Source organism: Aedes aegypti, chromosome 1 (assembly GCF_002204515.2).
Source record: "Aedes aegypti strain LVP_AGWG chromosome 1, AaegL5.0 Primary Assembly, whole genome shotgun sequence".
Classification (NCBI taxonomy): Eukaryota; Metazoa; Arthropoda; class Insecta; order Diptera; family Culicidae; genus Aedes; species Aedes aegypti.
Window position 1 is genome coordinate 64,336,468 of NC_035107.1, and position 27,045 is coordinate 64,363,512.

The window sequence follows — 27,045 nt, forward strand, 5'->3', positions numbered from 1 at the left end:
TTATTATCTATATTAGATTCGGACGAAATTTATATGATTTTGTCTATGATACCAACTTCCATTGGATTCCATATCCATCGTCTTTATGCTTGAAAGGTATGTGATTTTCATAATGAACTCTATCTATACGATTTGTAAATAAGAGTTATGTGAAAAGCATTATGGAAAAAAGCTATATGTTTTTGGTAATGACTTGAACATGATTACTTCTCAGAGTGTAGCAGACATTAGAAATAATTAATCTTCTGCTTAGATTTTTCAGCAACTTTGGAAAAAACTGCTCCGCCAACTGAGGTTTTTAATAACAGTTTACTTTGAACACAATACTTTTCACTTTTTCAGCCATAAAAACGGTGGGCTGCATTTGACGTTTCATGAGAGGGGAATCTGGGCTGCATATGACGTTGATATTTTTCCTCTTCGCGAGTCTCTCTCAGCCCCCAACTAATGACTAATTTGATGATGCTTCTATCAAACAGCACGCAAAGCACACTTTGTGAATTTTGTTCTGTGCGGAAATAGCTCGGTGCGCGTTACTTCCGCGAGCCTATCCAAATTTTTAAATTTCCCCGCAATGGACCGATGCACGAGTTCACTATCTGACGTTTGAGCGGTGCCGTGTTATTTACGTGACCATGGCAACAAGTGAATTTGACACCGCTCAAACGTCAAATTCGTGAACTCGTGCACAGGTCCATAATGATTTGGGAAATTCACGCACCTAACAAAGGCTACTTGATGAGATTCACGTTTTTGAACTACTGTATGTACTGGGAAGCGCCACGTGATTTTCGCGAAATTCAAGCCTACCGTCGTTGGGGGTGAGAATGGGTCAAAAAGGGATATGCACGATTTATTTATTGAATAACTATCGCAATTTAACTCCAATAAACTTCAAATTTGGTGTGTATGTACTTTGATGGTACATTAACAACTGTTCAAAAAATTAAGGAAAAATATTTATTCACAGCGGCACCAGAAGTGAATGAAAAATGACCCAATCTCACCCCATAGAGGGGGTGACATTGGGTCACTGTAATTGAAATAACTTGTTTTTGAGAATATGATTGCAAAACCATTCACAGCTGAAAAATATTGATGAAATACGATGCAAACAAGACGAAAAGATATCTAAGATGTTTCACAGGCATGATAAACCCACTTAAATAAACAATTATACCATAAAATTGAAGAGATATGAGAAAAAATATGTAAAATCAACATTTATCGTCAAGTTTACATAAATTTTCTTATTTTTTCCCTCAAATTATCTTCAAAGTCTCATCACCATTACCATAAAGCCTATTCAGTTTCCCCAATGGTGTACTGAAACAGTGATTATTTTAAACCTTCACAAACCGTTAAATTTCGGTGCAACATTCCACGATCAATACATTTCAGGCAGATGTTGACGTCATAATACCAGTATTTCAGCGATCCAACTCATTTGTACTTCCGTGAGATGTTTCTATAATATGAAAACATTGATAAATAATTAAATTAAAAAAAATCCATTTGATAAAATTTTACGATGTAGCTGCGCACGAAACACAGTTGCTGGTTTGAGAAGTTGTCAAAATGCGTTGCATTGTTATTCAATGCACGGAATACTCAAGATGACTTGTTTGATGTTTCAGAGATGCTGTATTTAGAAAGAATAAACACATCTTAATGAAAAAAGAGTACATCCGGCACCGTAAAATGTCAAAAAAGTGGACTTGCAATTTCATTTATTATCATTCTTGTTTGACCCAATCTCACCCCCATTTTTGATGTTTTAGACACTGTACGGAAAAAAAATATTTTTTTGTGGAAAAATCAAATAGATTCCGGAAAATACGTGTGAAGTGTAATGAAAAGACATCAACCTTCTACTAATATAACGATAGAGGTTAAAGTACATGCGTAATTCTTGGCACAGGAGAAATTTAATGTGGTAGATTTTATCTAGTTTCAACATACAAGTTTATTGGTAAAGTAAACGCAAACTACTATTTCTAAAAATGTATATTGTGATGAATTGCATGTAATACTATGTTCCCTAACATATGAATTATTAATTTTAGTAATATTAGCGTTATTAGATGAAATATTTCATAAATCATAATTTTCCGTTTTGACCCAATCTCACCCCCCAGACCCATTGTCACCCCCATCGACGGTACTACTATTACCATTCCCAGCACTGATGGCTACTGCCGCTCTGTAGTCAAGGGTACTTTTCTCTCTTCGGCATTGTTAAATAAAAATAAAAAAAAGTAAGTAAGTAATTTTAAAACTAATTCAGAATTTACACAACACTTCAAATATTGAATGTAAATTTTGTATTATGCACGAAGTCTTGTTGCCAGTGCTGTTAAATGTCAAAATTTTAGTAATAGAAAAATGCTTTTAACGCACTACCATGAGGAATATAGAATCTGTAAATATGGTCAACCGATAGCAATTCAGAATAGGAAAAAACATTTTTCGATTTTTTTTTTCATGGAAAAGGAAGATATTCGCAATATTCAATTGTCAAAGTTACGTTGCATTCATGACATTTAACAGCACTGATTGTTGTCAAAAAATAAATAAAATCATTATTAAATCAGTTGAAAGTATACAAATAAAGAGCTTATTATAAAGAATAATCCATTTGCCTTTTTAGCTATGAGTATGATTTTGAAGAACCTCGTGGAAACCAAACTTTTTGGAACACAAAATAATCCAAAATCATTATCACATATCTGTAGGCTAAATTTTATTTAAAACGAAACTTCAACATCCTCTTTGAAGGAATTAAAATTTAGATCTAGAACAATTGTTTTCAATCTATTATTTTTTTTTGTTTCCAGATTATAATAACTAGAATTCTAAGCCCTCGGGAAGCAGCAAGGTATGTCTTACCTTCTGAAATAATGCTCACTGAATAAATTCGATCCATATCACATGTTCCGATTAATATTATGTTATTGTAATTTCCCATCAAAATTCTCCTTTCCCCTTTTCCAACTTAGAAGAGTATGTCATCCTCTTCATTTGCTCACATTCTATACAGATCGCGTCTTGTCGACCATAGATTAGCGGTAGCTCCAGATCAAAAGGTTATCTCAAGCCATTCGAGCAGAACTTACAACGGAAAAAAAATTCACAAACACTCTAATTTTCTACTTGCATGCACCGAGAACGCTCGCCGCCGCAAAGCTTTCATCAATGATGCGACTTTCTTACAAACCACTCCTCCGAAAGCCGAAAGCCACGATCAGGGTTCCCTAGAACAGGCTCTTACCGTACAGGGTTTGGCCGCTCACGGAAGCCACCAGTACCGTGCCGCCAATCAAAAACAGCTGTAGTAGTAAACCGGCACCGACGGGTTTCCCTAAGGTCATCATCATCGCCGCCGCCGCCGCCGTTGCCGCGTTGCTTCACTTTCTGGTTTAACCGCTCTTCGGTTTTTGTTTACAACCGCGAAGAGGAAACTCGCGATCTTCGCATTTGTAAACACGGCACTGCTACACTGAAACTTGCTCACGATCGCCACTCTCGGTCACTCTGAAGACGGGATGGTCACCGCTCCAGCGAAATAAAAATAAAAAGCACAACGGCAGATTAGCTTCTTCTCCGTAGCCCCGCAGTGATCTTCTTTGGAAGTAAGTGATGACGATCGGTGATCGGTGATCGGTGTCAACTATTATCCGCTTTAACCCGGATGACGTCAGGCTTGGTCTGCGTAGATCATTGTCTTCAAGCGTTTACTACACCGACGTTCTAGGGTTCGATTTGGTTTAACCCCAATGATCGTATACTGTTGTAGTTCCGCAGATTAAGATTTGCAGAAGAAGTGCGAACTGTCCACAGTACGGGGGTTCACTGACAGAGTTATTATCAACCGGTTTTTTTTTCGAGTATGGCGAGAACGGGCGCGGATTACCGGACCGGACCAAATGCGAACTGCGCGATCAGAACATCAACGGACAACTGCTGGGAGATGCTGCGCGCAACATCAAGAGCATTCGCGGAGATGTTCGATTTTGGGTGATCGCGCTCTCTGATCTGAGTGGGATCGCAGTGATCGTGCGCGATCATGCTGCATTATGGAAGGTTATGGAGCGGAAAGCATGACGACGGCGAGAGTGAGTTCCACCACAACAAAGCAACAAAGCGTATCAAATCGAGCGAGAAATGCATCATCGATGGTCGTCCAGTTGAAGAGAATCCCTGCAATCGAGAGTTTGATTATGATCGAGCAGTTCTGCATTCGTAAGGTGATTATTTACGATTTCAATATGAATACTGTGCATTGCGTGATTATTTATCGCGACAATGACGCGTTACTTCAAATTGCTGTGGTGTCTTTTGCGCGATTGTTCCTGATTGTCCAAATAATGATCGCGCAGAAGACACCGATGCGACGATCTAATGCTTGTGCGATCTAAGATCGCCAGCACGAGAATTTTTTGCGCCACGCTTGATGCCTCTATGATAACAGGTTTGCGAAAAAAAATCTCGCATTACAAGACATCCAGCTGTGAAACACAAAAGCAACAATAACTACACTTGCTTTGATATAGGTTTCTCGTGTCTTTCTTTTATTCGCTTATTCTACGGGGCTACGCATTATTGTCTCATGTTTTGTGGAATCATTCTCTGCATAGAGGTGTAACCTCAGACAGAATAAAAGCATGAAATACTACATGAGTTTTCTGGATCACAAATCTGTAGGTGAATTCCGGCGAACGATTTCGTCGAAGAGAAGAAATTTTCTACTCACCAGCAAGAGAATGTACTTTTCTTCGAAGAAAATACGCGCCGGAATTCGCCTACTTGAGAACTAATCTCTCCGATTGTTTGCAATCGATCAAATTTTCAGCGTAGGGTGTCGTCCGGTTCGCTAAATTTGAACTCAGGACGGTTTGAGATCTCGATTCATTTTTATCTTCCAAATGAACAATAAATCGTGAATGGGTTGGCCAGCAAATTCTTGTTTTATTGAAGAAAATTTCGGTTGCAATAATCACTGTTTTTTTCTACTAGTTCCATGGAATTATATTATTTAAAACAATAAATAAATCAGAGTTTGTAGATATTCTGATTTAGTGATCCTTTTCAAACTACTGCATAATACGGTTATCATTCATTGAAATCATTTATACTCCAGGAGAATATAATTTTAAGCTGGTGAGAAGATTACAAACTGAGGGTGGTCTAGGAGCACAATCAGACCTTTGAATGTGCAATGTGGGTTAGTATATCAGAATGCGATTGACGGTTTGCACTCTTCTACGAGATTTTTCGAGTCGTTACATGAAATTTCCGAAATCGAATTTTATTTGATGCCAGATGTCTTAGAAATGCATGAAACATCGAGATCTGGTGTTATTTGGAAAACAAAATTTTTTTTGAAAATATCGACCTTTTGGGACTTAGTAAATTTTTGAGTCGGGGGAGTGAATTGAATTTGAAATGAACGATTTGAATTCAATTGCTGAGAAATTCAAGGCAATAGTATTGAAACATATCCTATATCATTGTTGGCCACTGAAAGCATATTATATGTGATATTTCATTAGGGTGGTTCATTTACTTTCCATTAGTTAAAAAATTTAATGGAATTTACTTTCCATTGTTAAAAAATTAAAAATAGAATTTTAATTGAATAATGAAGACAATAGTATTGGAACATCTCTCACATTATCGTAAGCCATTTTCTACATTTAATATGTGGTATTTTATTAGGGTGATTTACTTATTTTCCATTACGGTGGGCCTTTCTGTCGAAAAATCATAATTTGAATGAGATATTAAAAAAATAGTATTTTATCACCTCTTTCATCATCGTAGGCCATTTCCTTCATTAGATTCGTGATATTTCATTGGGAAGGCTCATTTATATTCCATTACGGTGGTCCTTTAAAAAAAATGAGAATTTGAATGGAATAATAAATACAAGAGTAATTAAACATCTCCTATGTCATCGTAGGCCACTGTTAATATAATAAGTGATATTTCATTGGGGCTATTGTCCTCAGTTTTGCATAAGGGTGATCATTTAATTTGTAAATTTAAAAAAACATATTCTCAACTTTGTTTGTATAGTTTTGAATCATGATTCTTCATTGGCGTGCAACTCTTCGTTAAGATATTTTCATTAAGGTTTTCTTTTGAATAGTTAAAATAACATGTTCCAATAACAATAACACAGCGTAACAAAAAAGACACTTTCGCGTGTCTCAAGGATCAAATTATGTGTTTCTTGTAGATTTTGAGTCACTGAATCTGATGCCGTTCTCAGAAATGCTCCAGCACGTCACAATTTTTAGCTACAGGTCGCCAAAGTTGTTTAAAACACTGGTTTTATTGATGTTTACATGAAATTTAAAGTATGATTTATCAAACTTTTTTGTGATATAATTTACCAAACATGCTTAATAGAACTTGAACTTTCAATTTAGATACAAATGAGTTGAAATTTTACGATAAAATTTAGGTTAAATCGATTTTTTTCAACATGCTTGCAGTCTTCATATAAAATTCTTCGTTTCTCTTATATGGCATAATACAATACTTTTCTGAACCACCAAAAAATAACATTTTACCATCGAAAATATTATGAACTTCGTTGATAATTTTTAACGGAATTTTCTTTGGAGTTTCCTTTGGAATTTTAATCGGAATTTCCTTCGAAATTCCTTTTAAATTTTTTTATTGGACTTTTCTACGAAATTTCCTTTGAAATTTTCTACGGAATTTTCATCGAAATTGGAAATTTATCCTGAATTTGCTTCGGAATATCCTGTGGAATTTTCTTCGGCATCTTTAGAAGTGCCCTTTTGAATTTTCTGTGGTATTTCCTTAGAAATTTTCTATGAATTCCTTTGGAATTCCTTTATTACTTCCTTAAAAATTCTCTTTGAAATTTCTTTCGGAATTTCGTTTGAAGTTTACTTCCAAGTTTGTTATAGAGTTTCCTCGGAATTTCCATTGGAATAACCTTTGGAATTTCCTATGGAGATTTCGGAATTTTATTTAGAAGTTTTGATTGGAATTTTTTACGGAATTTTCCTTTGGACTGTTTTACGTAATTTTCATCAGAATTTCCGTTGAATTTTCTCAGAATTTACTTTGGAATTTCCTTCGAATTGTTTTTTTTCGGAATTTTCTTAGGAGTATTCTTTAAAATTCCTTTGTATTCTTCGGAACTTCATATCTCATTTACTTCAGAATTTCCTTTGGAATTTCTTCATGAATTTCTTTCAGTAAGTTGCTTCAGGAAGTTATTTTGGATTTCTTTGGAATTACTTTCGGAATTTCCTTCTTGAGCTCTTCAAAATTTTCTTCGGCGTTTCCTTTGGAATTTCTTTCGGAATTTCTTCTGGAATTGCCTTCGGAATTTCCTTCGGAATTCGCTTCGGTAGTTCGTTTGAAATTTCTTATGGAATTTCCATAGCAATTTTATTTAGAGCTGGCTTCGGAATTTCATTTGGAATTTGCTGCGCAATTTTCGACCGAGTTTTCTTTGGAATTTGCTTCGGAACATCCTTCAAAAATCCATTCGAATTTATTTTTATGGAATTTCTTTTTGAATTTGCTTTGGAATTTCTTTCGGGATTTGCTTTGGAATTTCGTTTGGAATTTCTTTTGGAGCTACCTTCGGGATTTGATTTGGAATTTTCTACGTTATTTTCGTCGAAATTTACTTTGCAATTTGTTTCGGAATTTCTTCTGGAATTTCCTTCGGAATTCCTTTTGGAGCTTCATGATAAATTTGATTCGGAATTTCATTTGGAATTTCTTTTGAAGCTTTGACATTATTTCGGAGTTTTCTTCGGAAATACCTCTATAATTTTCGTTTCCTCTGGAATTTCCTTCGGTATTTCCTTCGGAATTTTCTCTGGAATTTCCTTCGGTATTTCCTTCGGAATTTTCTCTGGAATTTCCTTTGGAATATCCTCTAGAATTTCCTTCGGAATATCCTCTGGAATTTCCTTCGGAATTTCCTTCGGAATTTCCTCTGGAATTTCATTCGGAATTTCCTTTGGAATTTCCTTCCGTATTTCCTCTAGAATTTTCTTCGAAATTATCTCTGGAATTTCCTTTGGAATTTCCTCTGGAATTTCCTTCAGAATTTCCTTTGGAATTTCCTTTGGAATTTTCTCTGGAATTTCCTTCCGAATTTTCTCTGGAATTTCCTTCCGAATTTTCTCTGGAATTTCCTTCAGAATTTTCTCTAGAATTTCCTTAGGAATTACCTCTGGAATTTCCTTCGGAATTTCCAGAGGAATTTCCTTCGGAATTTCCAGAGGAATTTCCTGCGAAATTTCCTCAGGAATTTCCTGATAAATTTCGTCTGGAATTTCCTTCGGAATTTTCTCTGGAATCTCTTTCGGAATTTCCACTGGAATTTCCTTCGTAATTCCCTCTGTGTTTTGATAAATTACGCGCTTTTTCATGTTTGTCCACAGTGACAATTCGTGACGGCAGAAATCTTGGCTCACTTTGATGTACAGAAATTTTGTATCGGTTTCTCCCTCCCAGGTCGTAACTATTGTCGAATTATGTGTTGTGAAGTTTTATTCGATAAAGAACGCTTATTTCTAAGAAAATAATCTAAAAATTGCAAAATCATGTACGGTGCAGTATTGACAAACACCGATAAACGTGTAGTACTAAACAAGGATTTCAACATGGTATAAGCCTGAGAGTTTGTGAAAATGCTTAGGACATATCCACAAATCAGATTTCCTCACCAAAACTTCGGTTAAAATTATTGAATTTATGTTAGATATCACGAAATTCCTTAGGAAATTGCATACATTTAGGCATTTTGCACGTAATTCTTGAAATTTAATCATTCATTATTTCTATAAATATTGTATTGTATAATTTATTATGTAGAGTTGTTTTGAAAACTAACGACAATCGCATTGACAAGTGATCAATATCACCCTGAAATGAGATCCCCCGATTTTTTATTTTAGAATTTTTTCTTAGCACTAAAATGACATTTGTACAAAAATTTAGATACATGAGCCAATGAGGCTCAGTTTCGTACTTGTTTTCCTGTATTCAGTTGTTTGGCATTCTCAACATTATGTAATACAGACAAGGAAAACCGTGAAAAATGATCAATTTCACCCGAAATTATGGTACGCATGTTTGTTTTTTTCCAGCTTACCGTTCCTCCATTTATCTTGAAGACGTATCCACTATTTCAAGCGTGAGCTAGAATAAGGACGTAAGTCGCATGATCGATTTCTCTCCATCGATCCTCTCTTCTGTGAATGAAAGTGACAAGATGCAAGTTTGGCAGCATTTTTACACTTCAAACCGCTAGGCAGCGATGCAATCTTGCGTTCTAAGGTGAGAAAACGCTGACAAACTTGCATCTTGTCACTTTTATTCACAGAAGAAAGGATCGATGAAGAGAAATCGATCATGCGATTTACGCCCTTATTCTAGCACACGCTTGATTTGATTTTCGATCCCTTCTATTTTCAGCCCAATGAGCATCCGAATAACGTACAATTCTTTCTGGTTCCGTCAACTTGCTTAACCGTAACCGATAGTTGTTGGTGCCCTTTAAATACCGGATAACCCGCTTCAGCTATTTATGCTGATGACAGTTGTTTTTGGACGTTTGTCAAAAAAAAAAAAAAAATAATTGTGGAAAAAATATTTGCAAACTACATTGAATAACCTTATAAACTGGGCCAATGATATAGGATTTACGTTTGCACCAAATAGAAGAAAAATTTTAGTCTTCTCAAGAAAACATTTCCCCGCAAAAGTTGAAGTACAACTTGGGTCAGAAAAGATTCCTACATCAGCAAGCACAAAATATCTTGGAGTTGGGTACGATCAGAAATCTACATGGAAAACGCACGTTGAATATCTGTCAATCTTGTCACGAAATGTCAAAAGCGGATAAACTTCCTTCGAACAATATCTAGTCAGGCGTTGCAGAATTCGCTCTCATTTGAGAATGAAGCACGATCAAAGCAAGCAAAGAAAAACATCCCATCTGTTGCGGTCCACGATCGTCATTGTATCGCAAGGTGTAACAAGTCTGATAAATGGAAGCAGCGAGCGAGAGCCCCAACGAGAGAGCGATGATAAAATCCATTTTTCTCGCTTGTTTACCGTTGGGGGTAGGTATTTTTCTTTACTGGCACGATAAACAATCCTCGAACTTTCAATAGCAACAGTCTCCCCAGGCTTAGAGCATGTTTAGAGGGGTTTTATCATGCACTACTATCCCCCCAATCTGATCAAACTTGTAGCAGTATACGATAAACAGTCTCTCATAATGTGCAGCATGTTATGATAGTTACAGAGAGCGATACGTGAGAGATTCTCTCAATTTTCTCAGGATTCAATCCCTGTATCTAGTACATTATTAAATATCAATAAGCCATTTTACGAAGCCTGGTCAAATGACAGGAGACCTGGGATTTTTCAATCATCGGCGTCAGTTTTCGCGATGATGATGGTTGATGACTGTGCGCATTTCTAGCGTAGCTTTTCATCCAGGCGAAAACTTAAATGGAGAAAAATTATTAAAATATTTCTGATCACAAAAGTGCTTTTTTATGTGCAATATGGGTAACAAAGAGGTAGCTGATACAATAACTAGGTGTAATGTTGCAGTAACGAATATTTTTGGATCTCATTTTTGTCATTTTCTCCATGTCCTCGTTTGGTAAGATGAGGCGTTATTGAAAATCACGCTGGATTTAATCCCAGGTCTCCTGTCAATTGACGCCGTTGCGGCGATCAGCTGTTCCGAAACGTCTCGTAAAATGGCTCATATCTAGATATGATTAAACTTCACAAGACAACCATTCCGTCAGTAATAGAGTATGGTTGCTTCGTGTTCCATCAAACAACGAAAGTCCACTTTTTGAAACTAGAAAGGATTCAATATAAAAGTTTTCGGCTATGCTTAGGACTAATGACTTCCACCCACACAATGACAGTCGAAATACTAACAGGAGTGCCTCCGATCGATGTAAGATGTCTAGAATTGAACTCGAGATACCTTGTATCCGAGCACATATCTTCGTCATTTATTCTCAATAACATTGATAAACTGTTTGAAATGATCCCGCAGTCCACTTATTTGAAATCATAGAGACTGCCCAAGTAACATTAGTTGAACAATAGTCTATTAAACTGAAATAAGCTTTAGAGTAATTTGTGCAACTCTTATTCAACAAAAATGTTTGTTGGGTGTTTAACGATCCCTTCTGGACCTCAAGAACATTTACATTATTTTGACATCTGCCTTCCCTGATATACCAATCTATAAGACTTTGATATCTGGCAGTCAGAATTGTGCCAAGCGTTGGACGTAGGATGATACTAGCTATCTGCAACGAAAAAATATCTGGTTTTGAAGAACAGAACATATTCTACACCGATGGATCGTTGTTGGATGAACATGTAGGCTTTGGAGTTTACAATGTTAATCACCAAGTGTATTTCAGGTTGATTGAGCCATGGTCAGTGTATATGGCTGAGCTTACAGTAATATGGTATGTATTAAATTATGTTGGCTCCTTACCACCAGGCGCATTCTTAATATGCTCAGATAGTTTGAGCTCTTTGGAAGTCATTAACAATATTAGATTATCCTCCAAAACTAGTAACATGGTACTTAAGATCAGAAATAGTATTTCTGAATTACAAGGAAGAAATTTCAAATCTTTATTCCTTTGGCAAAAGAAGGCACAAGTACAAGGAGAGGAGTTTAATCGAGCCTTGGAACCTCATGATTTCAATACTGTTATAAAGCACTCTATGATACCAATGGAGTCACAGCGATCTGGGAAGATTCTGTTATGGTATTCTTCCTAATGTAAAATTAAAACCTTGGTACACTGGAACCAAATGCGACAGCACAGTGGCGTAGCTAGGGTTTTGGGGGCCCGGTGCGGAGATAGATTTGGGGGCCCCTCAAATAGAGATTTGCTAAATATGCCTTATTAGCTTACACATACCTACATATGTTTGTCAACAACGTTTAATATTAAAAAAAAACGTGATTTAAAGGTCAAAATATATTCTGCTAGTAAGAATTTATCCATACGAGGACTTAGCCAGGAAGTCCGTCAGGAAGTAGTTTTTGATGTTATGTCTGTTTTTGATGTTATGGAAGTAGTTTTTGAATATATCTATGAAGTAATTCTTGGATAACTTTCTGTTATGATGTATAATATTTAGTAGTTTGCTTACGGTTATACCTAGACGAACGCTTTGAAGGCTCGTGGAAAAATATCTCAATTCATTGGAAAATAGGCGATGAAACGGCTCTATTTTAGTATTGCGCAAATAATTGATTTTTTTTTGTGTTTTTTTATGCAGATCTAGGAGGCAATCAAGATAAAATGTTTGATGTTATTATTGATATCTCTTTATGAGGAATCCCAGTGAAACTCATAGAGGTATCCTGAGATAAATTTTTGGAATATACCTTGAAAAAAACATGCAGGAAATCTTCTGAAGTAAAAATATTTTCCTTGAACTCTGTCAAAATTCCAGAAATGTATGTATTCTTTTTTATTTTGGCGAAACTCCTTATAACAGAAGTCTTGTAAGAATATATAACAAAAATCTAGAAGAAACTGGTAGAATCGCTTAGAAGTTTCTGGGAATATTACTGCTTTTATCATTTGAAGAACTCATTGTAGGAATATGGCCGGATTTACAAATGTGGGGGCCCAGGGACCAGGGTCTTGTGGGGCCTTAAAAAAAATTTCCTATAGTATATTTGATTGATTAAAGTTTTCATGATAATTGGTAGAACGAGATAAAAAATGAGGAATATAGCACGGAAATCCCGTATTACCTTAATGTTTTAGAAAAGGTTTTAATTACCAGAAGTTACACGGATAAAAATCTGATCCCCAAATCATGATTTACAAATCATAAAATTTATAAATTGCTCAGGTCATAATATCAGGATCACAAATCATGGTTCCTTGAGTCTTCTTCTTCTTCTTCTTCTTTCTGGCGTTACGTCCCCACTGGGACAGAGCCTGCTTCTCAGCTTAGTGTTCTTATGAGCACTTCCACAGTTATTAACTGAGAGCTTTCTTTGCCAATGACCATTTTTGCATGTGTATATCGTGTGGCAGGTACGAAGATACTCTATGCCCTGGGAAGTCGAGAAAATTTCCAACCCGAAAAGATCCTCGACCGGTGGGATTCGAACCCACGACCCTCAGCTTGGTCATGCTGAATAGCTGCGCGTTTACCGCTACGGCTATCTGGGCCCCTGGTTCCTTGAGTCATAATCATGATTTTTCATAAGCGTAACATCCAGTATGAAAACACTAAGTGGCGCAATTTGCTTCAACTCATTCGTATCGATAACCATTGGCGTAAATAGGGTTAGGCCAGGGGGGGGGGGCTGCCCCCCCTCAATCATGGGGTTGGCCCCCCCGAAAAAAAAACAATGGAAAAGAAATGACTATATAGTTAAAATTAGTGTTCAAAATCAAAAATGCCTCTTACGTTAAATGAAGGTTGATTGAATATACATTTCTGGATGGTCATTGTTTGACAGGTTATAACAATATGTAGTTGTAAAATGTCACATACTGCCATACTGATTCCTTTATGCCCTTTCCCGATTTGAAATTCATTGAAGAACGTTTTAGAATTGGCAGACCTGGTTCGATCCATTTGTAGTCCTATTGTCAATTAGAAAACTGAAGTCTCTTCAAATTTTGAAACAAGCTGCGATATTTTGTGATCCATTATCTAGAACGAATTGTTGTTACTGGGAAATATTTGTTTATGAGAGTTATGGTAAATTAAAACAAAAGTGTCTCAAAAATAAAAATTGATGCATCAAGCCAAGTTTATATTTTCACGAACTTTAAAATATGTTGTATTCAAATTCAGGAGCCATTCGATAAGTTTGTATCTGAGCCGTTAGGAACTGCTGGTAAGAGGACGTCATAAGTGATTATCTCGGTGATGGGATTCGATACCAGGTTCTCGGCGTGTGTTCTAACCACTACACCAGGTCCGTTCCCACATCAATCCTGTTCAGAGTTGTTTTAAATATATCTGCATTCATGTAAACTTTCTGTAATTAGAAGACGTTGCGTTACTTAGATAAAACTTGCCTCTAGATTGATGACGAAATATCGACGATGTACTGCTTTGTTTTTTGTATATTATTTTATTTCAAGTTTGAATAAATCCAGAAAGACTAACTGCAAACGGTTTTCTGTAAGTTACACTAACATTAAAATTTTATGCATGTAAAATCACAAAATATGTTTTCAGTTTCTCTTGACTCAGATTCCTTATTTTACCAAGTCCAACCACACAGCCGTTTGTTAGACCTTCACTTCTATCTATGTCAGTCTCCCGTATGAAAATTGATTGTTTTTCAAGAATGAGCTTTTGTATTTTTCAAAATATGTATTTTTCAGTCGTACATTTATATTTTAAAGCCGGATTTCTTTTTCGATTTTTAGTAGCCCAAAATTGAACAATAGAGTAATGTGGGCCAAAGGTTCGAGATTTGGAAAAATATAGCTATTTGTTATTTTTTAACGTAAAAATTGTATTTTTTGGTCAAACTTCTTTTGCATGTGAACAAATAAGGATAAAATCTTCTACGATTTTTTATGTAAAGGTGTTTCTAGGCCTAGCATCAGGATGCTCTTAGGTATATTAGTTACTACATAAATGCTTGGAATCAGTGTTTGGGCCATAGAGGGGCCAAAACCACATATAAACTCGGGGAGAAATTTACAAATTTTTCCAAATCCATATATTATCTTTAAGTTTAGCAACCTGATTGTGTGGCCAGCGGTCTTTTGCCTTACACTAGATTCTAACTCTTGCCCCACCGGTGGGGCAAAATATCGTTTAAGACAATCAATTTTGAAACTGTTATGGGGCTGTCCATTAATTACGTAAGACAATTTTAGCGGTTTTCCAACCCCCTCTCCCCCCATGGTAAGATTTTTTCTATGAAAACCAAAAATAATTTGTATGGCACGTAAGAAATCTTCAACCCCCCCTCCCCTCATAAACCCTTACGTAATTAATGGACCATCCCTATAACTAAATATGGCTAAATATGTTGATACAAGTTTGCTCAGCAAAATTATAAAAAATATGTTGAAGGTTTACTGTGGGTATTTATTTATTTACAACTCCTATCGTTCTTATGAAAAAAAAAAATGATTATACCACTAAGTTTGATCTTTTGCCCTACTCTACTCTAATTGGATATTATAAAATCTTTGAGCAAAATACCTTCCATTTTGCTTTCTTCAAACCACTGTAATCGTACGAGTTTAATAACGACAGTTATTTTGAAAAAATAAAAAAACAACTTTCAATCCTTCAATATGATGATAGCCAAGCAGCTTTAAGATGTAAAGTCCTTAACTCTAACAAAAAATGGTATTATTCAATTCTATGTTAAAATTTTGGTTTCGAGAGGTTAAGAGAAATGAAATGTCGAGTAACAATAATCCATATTTTCAAACTAGCAAGCGGTTTTTTTCTTCAAAGGGTAGTTTTTTTTTGGATTTTCGGCTTCAAGAGGGTAGAATTTCACATTGATCTTGAACCTTGATTGAGATTGGGTTGAATACGTCATTTTGGAAATATAACACAAAAAATAGATTTTTGAACACGTTTATTATTTTTCCATAAAAGTGACATTTGGTAGCATGGAAAGTTGATCAATCAATTTTAGACGATTTTTAGGTTTTGGTAGAGGTAGATCTGTATGAAAGTGCGCCACTCTAATCAGTTCACTACCCGAGCAGAAGAAAATAACTACTGAATACCAAATTGAGGTATTCCATACCAGACAATTTCCAATACTTACAACCTGAATGAGGTATGAATGAGCCTTGCATAAGAGGTAAAATACCTCAAACAATACCTTATGCATATTCTACAAATACCAAGCTGATAACAAAATCAGGTATTGTAATACCTACATAAATAATACTTGATGGATTTTCATATAAAAGTGAAATTTTTCAATACCTCCAGCAGTCCTCAAAAGCTATCGAATACCAAAATGAAGTATTTTTAATTATTTTTTCAAATACCATTTTAATACCAAAATGAGGTATTGACAACTGAATAATACCTAATTACGGTATGATACCAAAATATGGTATGCATAAGTTATTGGAGAGTTATTTGTTCCTCCTCGGGTAATATTATCGAAACAAACACTGTAAACTTATCTAAATCCTTTACGACTTTTATCCCGTGACCCCCTCAAGTCTGACGGCTATTTACGCCCATGTCGATCACTCTTAATTTAAGATGACGAAGAGGTTGAGTGGTAGAGTAGGTGGCTTACAATCGTAAGGTTATTGGCTCGAATCTCTGTGTATGCTATTTTTTATTATTTTTATTTTGTCGATCATAAACGGATGCGCGACTTAGCATTTTTGGCATTTGAATCATGATTCCGAGCAATCAGCAATAAAAACCTTACACGTGTGTTGCGTTACGGCAATCATGATATCATGAGTCCAAATCATAGTGTATTTCCATAAGATTAAAACACACTGGAATCATGATATTATGAGTCATAACCTTGTTTTTGGATTCTGATTTCTACCCGTGTAGTTTTGAACTGCTTTGAACCTTCCATAAGCGCGAGTAGAGATCAATGGGTACACTAAACCTACCTTTGAGGAAAAACGGTTTTGAAATTTTCCAGCCATAGCCACTCCGTACAAATTGTATGAGAGCCAAGAAGAAAACCAATCTTCTATAAATTATGTCTTTTTCAAACTGAAAAATGATTTAAAAATTCCATTGGAAAGCATGGAAACAGTACAATATTTTAGTACACCCAACTCAAAATCTACTAAAGTGTCTTTTGCTTTTCAATTATAATTCAATATAACTAAATTTCAAATATATCAAATTTATGTTGGATTCCCTTACTTTTCGACATATTTATTCTGTACAATTCAAAAAATATGTACACCGCATTTTTTTTTATTTTTCAATTTCGATTATGTTTAGATTTGTGTAAAAGAATACCAAACCAAAAACTTTTAGAAAAAAAAACAAAAACTGAAGCTCTCAAATCGAAAACAGTAGGTCAAATATGCTGCACGCTTTAGAAAACCCTAAAAATCATTTGAATTTAAAGCAAAAGTTAGAACGATTTTATCGGTTTGTAATAATTCTTAAATGTTCAATAATAATTATTTTAGACGCATTTTGTGGGGGGCCCGGAGGCCATGGCCGGGGGGTACATACGGCCCTGAATGGATGAACCCATGAAGATCTCCCTGGGAAAAATGAGGGACGTATCTAAAAGAGTTCCCAATTATCTGAGGAATTCAAACTTCTAATATAAATACCAGAAGAAAAATCATCAATTAAATTTCAGAAAGTAGGGTAAAAGCACCGGTTTTGGCCAGCCTAAGAGAAAATGTCAATAAAAATTGAATGGAAAGCCGTATTTATACTACAAATATGTCAAATGCAAGCTTTCAATCCATATTATTTGTGTAAAATATCAAAACTGAGCTAAAACCATGTTTTCGCTTTGAAAATCCCGTTGGTTAATTTAGGCCAACGGAACCAGTTTCGGCCAGAGATTTAACTTCGGTTCCTAAATTGGCCAATCGCATTGATTTCTCATAAGAGTGGCCAAATTAGGAGTGCCCTGGCTAAATTAGGTGTATGGGAGTTGAAATTATAAGGAAAAGGAATTGTTTTTCTTATGTTATGAATCAATTTGGACAAGTAAATGAATGTAGCTTTATCATGTGAATGTGATCTACTAAAACAAAAGGTTTCATGCTGATTGGCTATGTAAAACGATGTATAATCCCCTATGGCTACAACTGGCGTATGGCCAAAACCGGTGCTTCTACCCTATATCTATATAAATAAAAATGGAATGGTGTTTGTATGTCACGAAATGGCTCACGAACGGGGCAACGGATTTCGATGATTCTTTCTCCATTTTATTCATCAAGGGTTCCGACGTGTTTGTGTGTGTAAAAGTTCCAGGATGCTCACCGGGAAAGCCGGAAAAACCCGAATGAACGGAACTGTCATTTTGTATGGGACGATTCATAGCTATTTTCAACAGCCTACTTGATGGCAAGACGAAGTTTGCCGGGACCACTAGTTTGAAATAAATAAAACAAAGAATCCCTGAAGCTAGTGGTAAAGGAATACTTAGGGAAAACACGGGATTTCTTGGCCAACGGTACGCCAAGAAATCCTTCAAATGGTTTTCAGAGGGCTCAGAATTCAAAGCCGTAATTAGACTCAACATCTTCAACATAGGTATTTGAGCCTACTTAAGTATCTACATCAGGGCCCCGTTTAGCTATTAGAAGACTCGTATTAGAAGACTCGTACTATCGATTGAACTACAACAAGGGAAATAACTTACAATGCAAATATTCGTGGAGGTCCTTAAAATGTGGGATAGATTAAGGGTGGGCTGAGGGCCCCGGTAGGAACGTGACTGTGGGCCCCACATTTTAGGGGCCCCCAGTCACGGTCCTCCCGGAACCCTCAGCCCACTCACTCTAATAGTGGTAAGCTCCATCGAAGTTAATACGCCAATCGCGTATCATCCTCGATTTTACTATAGATATCCGTACTGTAATTTTGGGGCCCCTAGAAGCTCGGGGCCTGGTGCGGACCGCACCCACCGCACCCCCCTAGCTACGCTACTGCGACCGCACGTTCATCAAAAATATGTCTTTTGTCTGGGTCATTACTCTAGAGACGAATAGGGATATTTCCTTCTGTTTACTGGTTTTGCTGGAGTTGACATACCGTTTTGTCTCAAATTCCGAACAGACTCATATTCCGAACACCCGCTTTTTGTATGGCGATTTGGTTGAAATGTGTCGCTGAAATATGTCAGCAAAGAACAAGGAAATGGCAGTCAATTTCAATTCAATTTTAACGTCTCCAATATAATTTATACCGCGGGAGTAGGAATGATTCTCTAGTTTGAGACCAGTAGAACGAGCTCAGATAAATAAATTTGCGAAATTATTCATTTGAATATGATTTATTCGTGCTGTTCGGAATTTGAATCAAGGTGTTCGGAATATGAGACAGACTGAACACAGTGTTCGGCATTTGAATCAAAATGTTGTTCCATATTTTTACGTGAAAACAATACTGTAACTAATTAATTCAACATTATTATTGGTACACCCAATAGCTAAGGGTTAGACTTTGCGAGGAAATTAAAATTTACACAAATATCAGCCAATTTATGCCAATCAAATGCATTTGAAGTGACTGTTGGTCTTAAGTGTTCGGAATATGAATCAAAACGGTAAATGTTTTCCACATTTTTATTGCCACTTCTATTACTTTTACAAAGCAATCTCATTATTTCGATCACAGGTGGTAGGGCTCGCATTCGTCGTCATCAATCCAGCAGAGAGTCTTCGTCCGGCCATACGATCGGCACAATCCAATCCAGGTAGGAAGCCACTCGGGTGTAGACCCCTGCCGATGCACCGCACCCGTTCCCGAAGGACGTAACTCCCACCAGGTAGAACCGATCCGCCGTTTCGTTCTTAAAATGCAAGGGACCACCCGAATCTCCAATGCACGAGTCACCCCGGTTGCCAGACAGTCCCAGCTTGCCAATCGCACAGTACTGCCGATCGGTTAAGCCAGTGGCCAATTTACCAGAAAGTTTGCCAACCTGACTTCGGTAGTGGTCCGTGCATTGGTCCAGCGGTTCTGTGTTCAAGTCGACTTTGAGCAGAACATTCGAAAAAGTTGTGTCCGCTGAAATTTATTAGAAGAGTGGTAGGGTAAAAGCACCGGTTTTGGCCAGCCTAAGAGAAAATGTCAATAAAAATTGAATGGAAAGCCGTATTTATACTACAAATATGTCAAATGCAAGCTTTCAATCCATATTATTTGTGTAAAATATCAAAACTGAGCTAAAACCATGTTTTCGCTTTGAAAATCCCGTTGGTTAATTTAGGCCAACGGAACCAGTTTCGGCCAGAGATTTAACTTCGGTTCCTAAATTGGCCAATCGCATTGATTTCTCATAAGAGTGGCCAAATTAGGAGTGCCCTGGCTAAATTAGGTGTATGGGAGTTGAAATTATAAGGAAAAGGAATTGTTTTTCTTATGTTATGAATCAATTTGGACAAGTAAATGAATGTAGCTTTATCATGTGAATGTGATCTACTAAAACAAAAGGTTTCATGCTGATTGGCTATGTAAAACGATGTATAATCCCCTATGGCTACAACTGGCGTATGGCCAAAACCGGTGCTTCTACCCTATTAGATGTATGTTCGGGAAATGATGATGTCATTGTGCTTACTTGCTGGCACGCCCCAACCGGATGCTGTCAGAACGTGGTCCGGGTCCAGATCGTGAGTATCCGTGTACAGACAAACTCGGTTGGAATTATCGTCATACTCGAAAGGAGTAGCCAGTTCAATCAGAGCGATGTCGTTATATTTACTTTTCGGTGTGTACTTCGGATGTAGATAAATTTCCTGAAGTTGAAAAAGGTTGGATCAATAGGTTGACGCCTTAACGTCCTCAACAGAAGCCATACCTTTACTTCCGAATCTTGAAAACGTGTCCGATCGGTCTCGTCCAAGTTGATCGTTCCGATGCGAGCCACGACCGGTCGGTCATTCTTCCTCACACAGTGGGCTGCGGTCAGAAGGAACTTCTTCGCAATCCAGCTGGCTCCGCAGCGGAAGTCGTACTCCTTGGCCGGGTCCAACGAGCTGTAGCCCAGTGCAGCGATGAACGGTATTTCTCCTTCGTCGGCCTCCTTGCCTTCAATGATGTGCTGTGCGATGTAAGTGCTTCCACGTGCAAAGTTCCGACACGCTTGGTCGGCCTTCCTGTATGGAATGAGTAAGACTGGAATCAAGTTCCGTGAATCAAAAGATGCAAATAGTGAATACATTTCAACCAGAATAGATTCGACGCCTTTAGAAAGTTCTATTGCCGGATAACTCGGAGTTCCCGGAGCATTTTCCTTCCGAAATGAGTTTCGTTTAAATCTGTTCCACTCAAAGGATCTTATGTGATGCCGTTCCTTCAACAGCACTTTGTCGCTTCCGCCAGAGAGAGGTGACCAGAAATGCTGACATCAAGATCTCTTTTTAATGTATTCAAATCCTCTGAGCAGAATCTCGATAGAGAAAAAAAAAAGAAGTACCTTGTACCTTTTAACTACGCCCTAAATGCTTATTTTTGACAGATACGCGTATTTCGACTACCACTTGCAATCTTCTTCAGTGTCAGTTATTCGTATCCACTAGTAGACGAGTAACTGACACTGAAGAAGACTGCAAGTGGTAGTCGAAATACGCGTATCTGTCAAAGATAAGCATTTAGGGCGGAATGAAAAGATACAAGGTACTCCAATCTACTTTTTAGTTTCTCTATCAAGACGATGTTCCACCTCTAGACCGAAAGATCGTCGGGTTCAGCGATTGTGGTGAAATCGCAAAACGTACCGAAATTTTCTGGGAAGTTTCTAAAGTCCTCCATCGCAGTTCTGGGAAACCATTTCTTCGGCAAATACGTGCCCAAAAAACAAACAACGGGTTTGTACCAAACAAATATTCTTTGAATTCATCTAATTGTGTACGTTTTTTCGGTAAAGCTCGTTTGAAATACCGAAACATCAATTGAATATTTATTTACAGTATGCTTTCGGTAACAAAATTTACCGAACAACGAAAGAAAATCTTAAGTGTGTAATGCAGCCCACAGACGCTCAGACGGTTTGGCCAACATTGACTCCGCCCCTCAGGTTGATGCTCATGTTGGTGCTATGTTAGACCGTGTGTGATGCTGCTTGACGAACCAATTTGACGAGTTTGATTTTGCTCAAACCACCGGTGGGCGGAGCCAAATGTTTGACGAACCGATCGTACCGTCTGTAGGGATGTTGCACGAACATCGACGTCATCATGTCAAATTGAAGCTTCGACGTCCCATGAACTACCGATGCAGATGGGTGGAAATTTAAAATGCGTGAATTTACGCAGCGTCGGTGCCATAGTGATCTATCAAATACGCGCTCTTGAGTCGTTTCTAAATAGATAGTAAAATATCGTTTCCATCTATCTCTAACCGTTTTCTTTAGCAAATTCATCAAGGATTCTTTAATTTTTCCTGAACCAATTTCTCCAGAAATATCTTCAGAGAATCCATCAGCAGTTTTACCTGTGATTCAAAAATATCCATCCATGGATTGTATTTGGATTTGTACTACAGGGATTCCATCAAGAATTTTACCAGGAATTTCTCCAGGTAATTCTCTTGTAATATCTTTAGGAATTCTTCCAAAACTCCTTCATGATTCCACCAGGTGTTCCTCCAGAAATCCAATCAAGATTTTGTCTAGTGATTTAACAAGAAATTTCTGTAAGAGTTCCTTTATAAATTCCTACCGAAAGTTTAACTGAAATTCCTCATGGGATTCTATCAGGAGTTCCTACAAAGATTCCATCAGTGATTCCTCTGAGAATGATGAGTTCTTCTTCTTCTTGACGTTACGTCTTCACTGGGACAGAGCCTGCTTCTCAAGAGTTCTACTCTAGAGTTTCTACAATTTTTAACTGAGAGCTTCCTTTGCCAAAGTTGTCGTTTGCGCATTCATATATCGTGTGGCAGGTACGATGATACTCTATGTCCAGGAAAGTCAAGGAAATTTCCATTACGAAAAGATTCTGGACCGACCGGAAATTTAACCCAGAAACCTTCAGCATGGTTTTGCTTTATAGCCGCGGACTCTGACCACTCGGCTAAGGAAGGCCTCTAGAATCAGGAGTTTTTCTAGGGAATTAAACACAATCTCATCCAGGCATTCCATCAGGAGAACTTCTATAGATTCAATCATAAATTTCACGAAGGTTGCATTTAGCAGTTCCTTCAGGGTTTTTATCAGGACTAGCTCTAGGGATTCTAGTTCCTCTAGGAATACCATCAAGAATTCTTCTGGGGGTATCATCAGATGTTCGGCTAGGGATTCCATCAGAAATTCTTTCAGGGATTCCACCAGGAATTCCTCCAGAGATTCGATCAGGAATTCTTTCAGGGATTGCACCTAGAACTCAACTAGGGAGTTCCTCAGAAGTTTCTCCAGGGATTCTATCAGGAGACATTTCAGAGATTCCACCTGGAATTCCTCCATGGACTCTGTCCGTCGTTGCTCTAGTTCTAGGAGTTCTTCTCGGGATTTCAACAGGAATTCCTTCAATGATTCCATACAGAATATCTTTACAAATTCTTCCAAGGATTCCTTCAGGAGTTCCCCCACGGATTTCATCAGGGGCTCCTGTATCTATATTATCTGTATTTATGTATCTGCATCTGGATTCTATCGGGAGTACCTTTAGGGCTTTCATCAGAGTTCTTCTGGAGATTTCATCAGGAGTTCCTCCAGGGATTCCATCAAGAGTTCCTTCTGAGATTTCACCCGGAATTTTTCAAGAGATTAAATCAAATGTTCCTCGAGGAATTCCATCATTGTTCCTTCTAAAAATATTATGAGGAGTTCCTCTAGGGATTCTATCAGGAGTTCTATCTGGAAACTTATCAGGATTTCTATTAGAGATTTTATCAGAAGTTCCTAAAAGGATTCCATCAGAAGTCCCTCCAATGTTTAGGAGTTTTTTCAAGAATATTTATAGATAGGAGTTCCTCCAAGGACTCCATCAGGAGTTCCTATAGGGATACTATCAGGAATACCTTTAGGGCTTCCATCAGAGTTCTTCTGGGGATTGCATCAGGAGTTCCTCTATAGTTCTTTTAGAGATTCCACCTGAATTGCCTCTTAACATTCAATCAGGATTTCCTCCAGAGATTATATCAGGAATTTCTTGAGGATTTTCAGCAGGACTCCTTCTAGGGATATCATAAAGAATTCTTCTAGATTCTTACAGGAGTTTTATCAGAAATTTCTTCAGGGATTCCATTAGGAGTTCCTTCAGCGATTGTAACTGGAACTTCTCCAGGGATTCCATCAGGAATATATCTAGCAATTCCATCAGCAGTTCCTTCAGAGATTCCACCTGGAATTCTTCCAGAGATTCTATCAGGGGTTCCTCTAGGGATTCCATCACTAGTTAATCTACGAATTTCATCAGAAATTCCTCCATCAGGAGCTCCTCCAATAATATATTTAGGATTTCCTGCAAGAAATTCCTCCAGGGTTTCTTCTGAGATTTCACCCGGAATTCCTCAAGAGATTCTATCAGGAGTTCCTCTATAGATTCTATCAGGAGTTTCTCTATAGATTCTATCAGGAGTTCCTTCAGGAAACTTATCAGGAATTCCTCCAGAAATTTCATGTGGAGTTTATCTAGAGATTTCATCGGGACTCCGGATTCTATCATAATTTACTCTTTGATTACTTTTTGATTTATATTCTGAATTTGTCGAAATAGTCATTTTTAGAATCATAGAACAGGTAGAAAATGAGGTTACGATTCGGCACTGATTCCTCCAAGGATTCCATCAAGAGTTCCTCTAGGGATTCTATCGGGAATTCCAATAGGGATTCTGTTAGGAGTACCTTTAGGGCTACCATTAGAGTTCTTCTGAGGATTTCATCACGAGTTCATCCAGGAATTCCATCAAGAGTTCCTTCAGCTTTGCAGTTGTGGTGATCGATCGAGTACGGAAGATTTCAGGCCACTTGGAGTAGGCATGCACAATGATGAAATAGTAGTACTCATCGACTAGGCCAGCAAAATCGTTGTGGACACGTTGACACGTGGCCACGATTTCAGGGTTGCTTTCGTCGGAGATTTTGCTGCTTCAACGCATGCGGTGAACTAATTGCGCTACATCGTCGTCCACATTAGGTCTGTAGATGTAGCTGCGGGCCAGAAATTTCATCTGGTCCATTCCTGGGTGTCCACGATGCATCTGTCGAATGATCCGTTTGTCGAATTTGAGTGGCATGACGATTCGATCGCCGAAGTCCATCTCGTCTAGCGAAGTACTTCTTGACATCAAGATCTTCAATTTGCTTCACATGGACCGGCCAACCTTCTTGGAGAAAATTCACCAACTTCACCACTGGAGAACTGGATCTTTTGCGTTTCAGTCACTATCACCTGGTGCGTGACTGGTTGGTGTCGTCGAGAATTGCTTTTGCTTCATAATCTTCATCTGGTCTACGTTGTGTCGGGACAGGAAATCCGCGTAGCCGTAGTTCATTGTCGAAACGTGCTTGATGTCGAAGTCGTACAGCAGGAGTGTCAAGGCCCAGCGTTGCAAGCGGTTTGCTGTGTTTACTGGAATCCCTTTATTTGAACCGAAAGCCTTGAGGAGTGGTTGATGGTCGGTCTGTAAGAGAAAGTGGCGTCCGTAGAGCATTTTGTGGAAACGAGTGACCGCGAATATCAGAACCAATGCTTCCTTTTCCGCTTGGCCGTAGTTCATCTCTGCTGGTGTCAGTGAAAGAGAGGCATGAGCGATTGCCTTCACCTTACCGGTCGGGAATCGATGCATGATGACTGCGCCAAGCCCGTACTTCGGTGCATCCTGCGACGATGATCTCCTTGGAAGGGTCGTAGTGGGTAAGCAGTAGCTCGGAGAGGAGAATGGCCTTGAACTGATCGAAGAAATGCTGGCAATCGTTGGTCCAATTCTAGCGGGCATTCTTCTTGAGCAGATTGTCCAGGGGTGCCCGGAGCTTCTGCTGTATGAACCGACCAATTCACAGCACCGAGGTAAGAACGGAGCTGCTGGACATCTTTCGGAGGCTGCATCATGGTAATGGCTTCCGTTTTTGATGGATCGGGTCGAATACCATCCTTTTCCACAATGTAACCGAGGAACTCGATCTGGGAGAGTGCGAAACTGCATTTTTCGAGACGTAAGTGAAAACCATACTCACGAATACGCTCGAGAACGGCGTGGAGATTGCGATCGTGTTCCTGCTTGGGAGCGACCAGCGATGAGGATGTCATCCAGATACGGCTGGACTCCAAGTATGCCGGCCACCATGCTGTCGATGATGCGCTGGAAAGTGCCGGGTGCCGCCTTGACTCCAGGAGACAGTCGGTTATACTGGAAAAGACCACGATGAGTGTTCACAGTGAGCAGTTTTCGTGATTCCTCCTCCACCTCGACCTGCAAGTAAGCGTCGGATAAATCGAGATGTGTGAAATAACTTGCCCCAGCCAGTTCCGCAAAAAAAAAATCATTGGGATGAGGCAGTGGATGGCGATCACATTCTAGTGTGTTGTTCAGCCCCATCGAACTAACACTTCACACGCGGACTGATATGTTGTTCGCCTTGCGCACGACAACTATTGGAGCTGCCCAGTCCGAGAATCGAACCGGAGAAATGATAACGTTGTTCTGGAGCCTACCTTGGGAAGTGCAGCGTACGCCAATGGTCTCTTCGGGCAATAGGAAGGACGTGCGTCAGGTACAGCTTCATTTGCGCTTTGGTGCACTTACCCAGCATGTTTTGGAATACCTCCGGGAAGTGTTGCTTGAGTTGACTGACGTACTGATCGGAATGTTGGTCGGGACGATGCTGCACGGCGTTGACGAAGCTGGTGATCGGTACGGACCACAGATCAATCAGATCCGTAGTCTCGATTCCAAGAACGTTGAGTTCGGCGCTGTCCGAGATGAAAATGTGACCGGTTTTGGTAACATTCTTGATGGTGATCTCGGCTTGGAACTCAGCGAGAAGGTTGAGATTGCCACCAGAAGCCGCGATAGCAGATTCTTCCGTCCGATGCTGATCCAAGTATTTCTCGATATGATGGTGATGTCGGACGCCGAGCCGTGCTGAAGCTTGACTGCCCCACCGTTGAGCTCGACCGGGATGGACTTCCGCTTGCTTCCAACGTTGCGAACCGTGTGGAAGCTTCTCGTCTTGACGTTCTCTTTGGGCTTCGAATGCTTCAATGGTTTCGAAGCTGTGGGCTTGTTGTTGGAACAGTATCCTTCCTTGTGTCCCTGTTGCTTGCATCTTGAACAGGTGTGCGAAGCAAACGGACACTCACGTACATAGTGCTGGTTACCACACTTCCAGCA

The 27,045-nt window shown here is 38.5% G+C and overlaps 1 protein-coding gene across 1 annotated transcript in view; it reads right to left on the reverse strand.

Annotated features, from left to right (window-relative positions):
* Positions 1-27,045, reverse strand: part of LOC5564984 (serine protease persephone) — a 44,985-nt gene that overhangs the window by 10,198 nt on the left and 7,742 nt on the right. Inside the window, exons 3-4 of the mRNA XM_021838247.1 lie at positions 20,570-20,867; positions 20,330-20,507 (exon numbers count right to left, since the gene is read on the reverse strand). Coding sequence (XP_021693939.1) covers positions 20,330-20,507; positions 20,570-20,867 — 476 coding nt within the window. The remainder of the gene's footprint in view (positions 1-20,329; positions 20,508-20,569; positions 20,868-27,045) is intronic.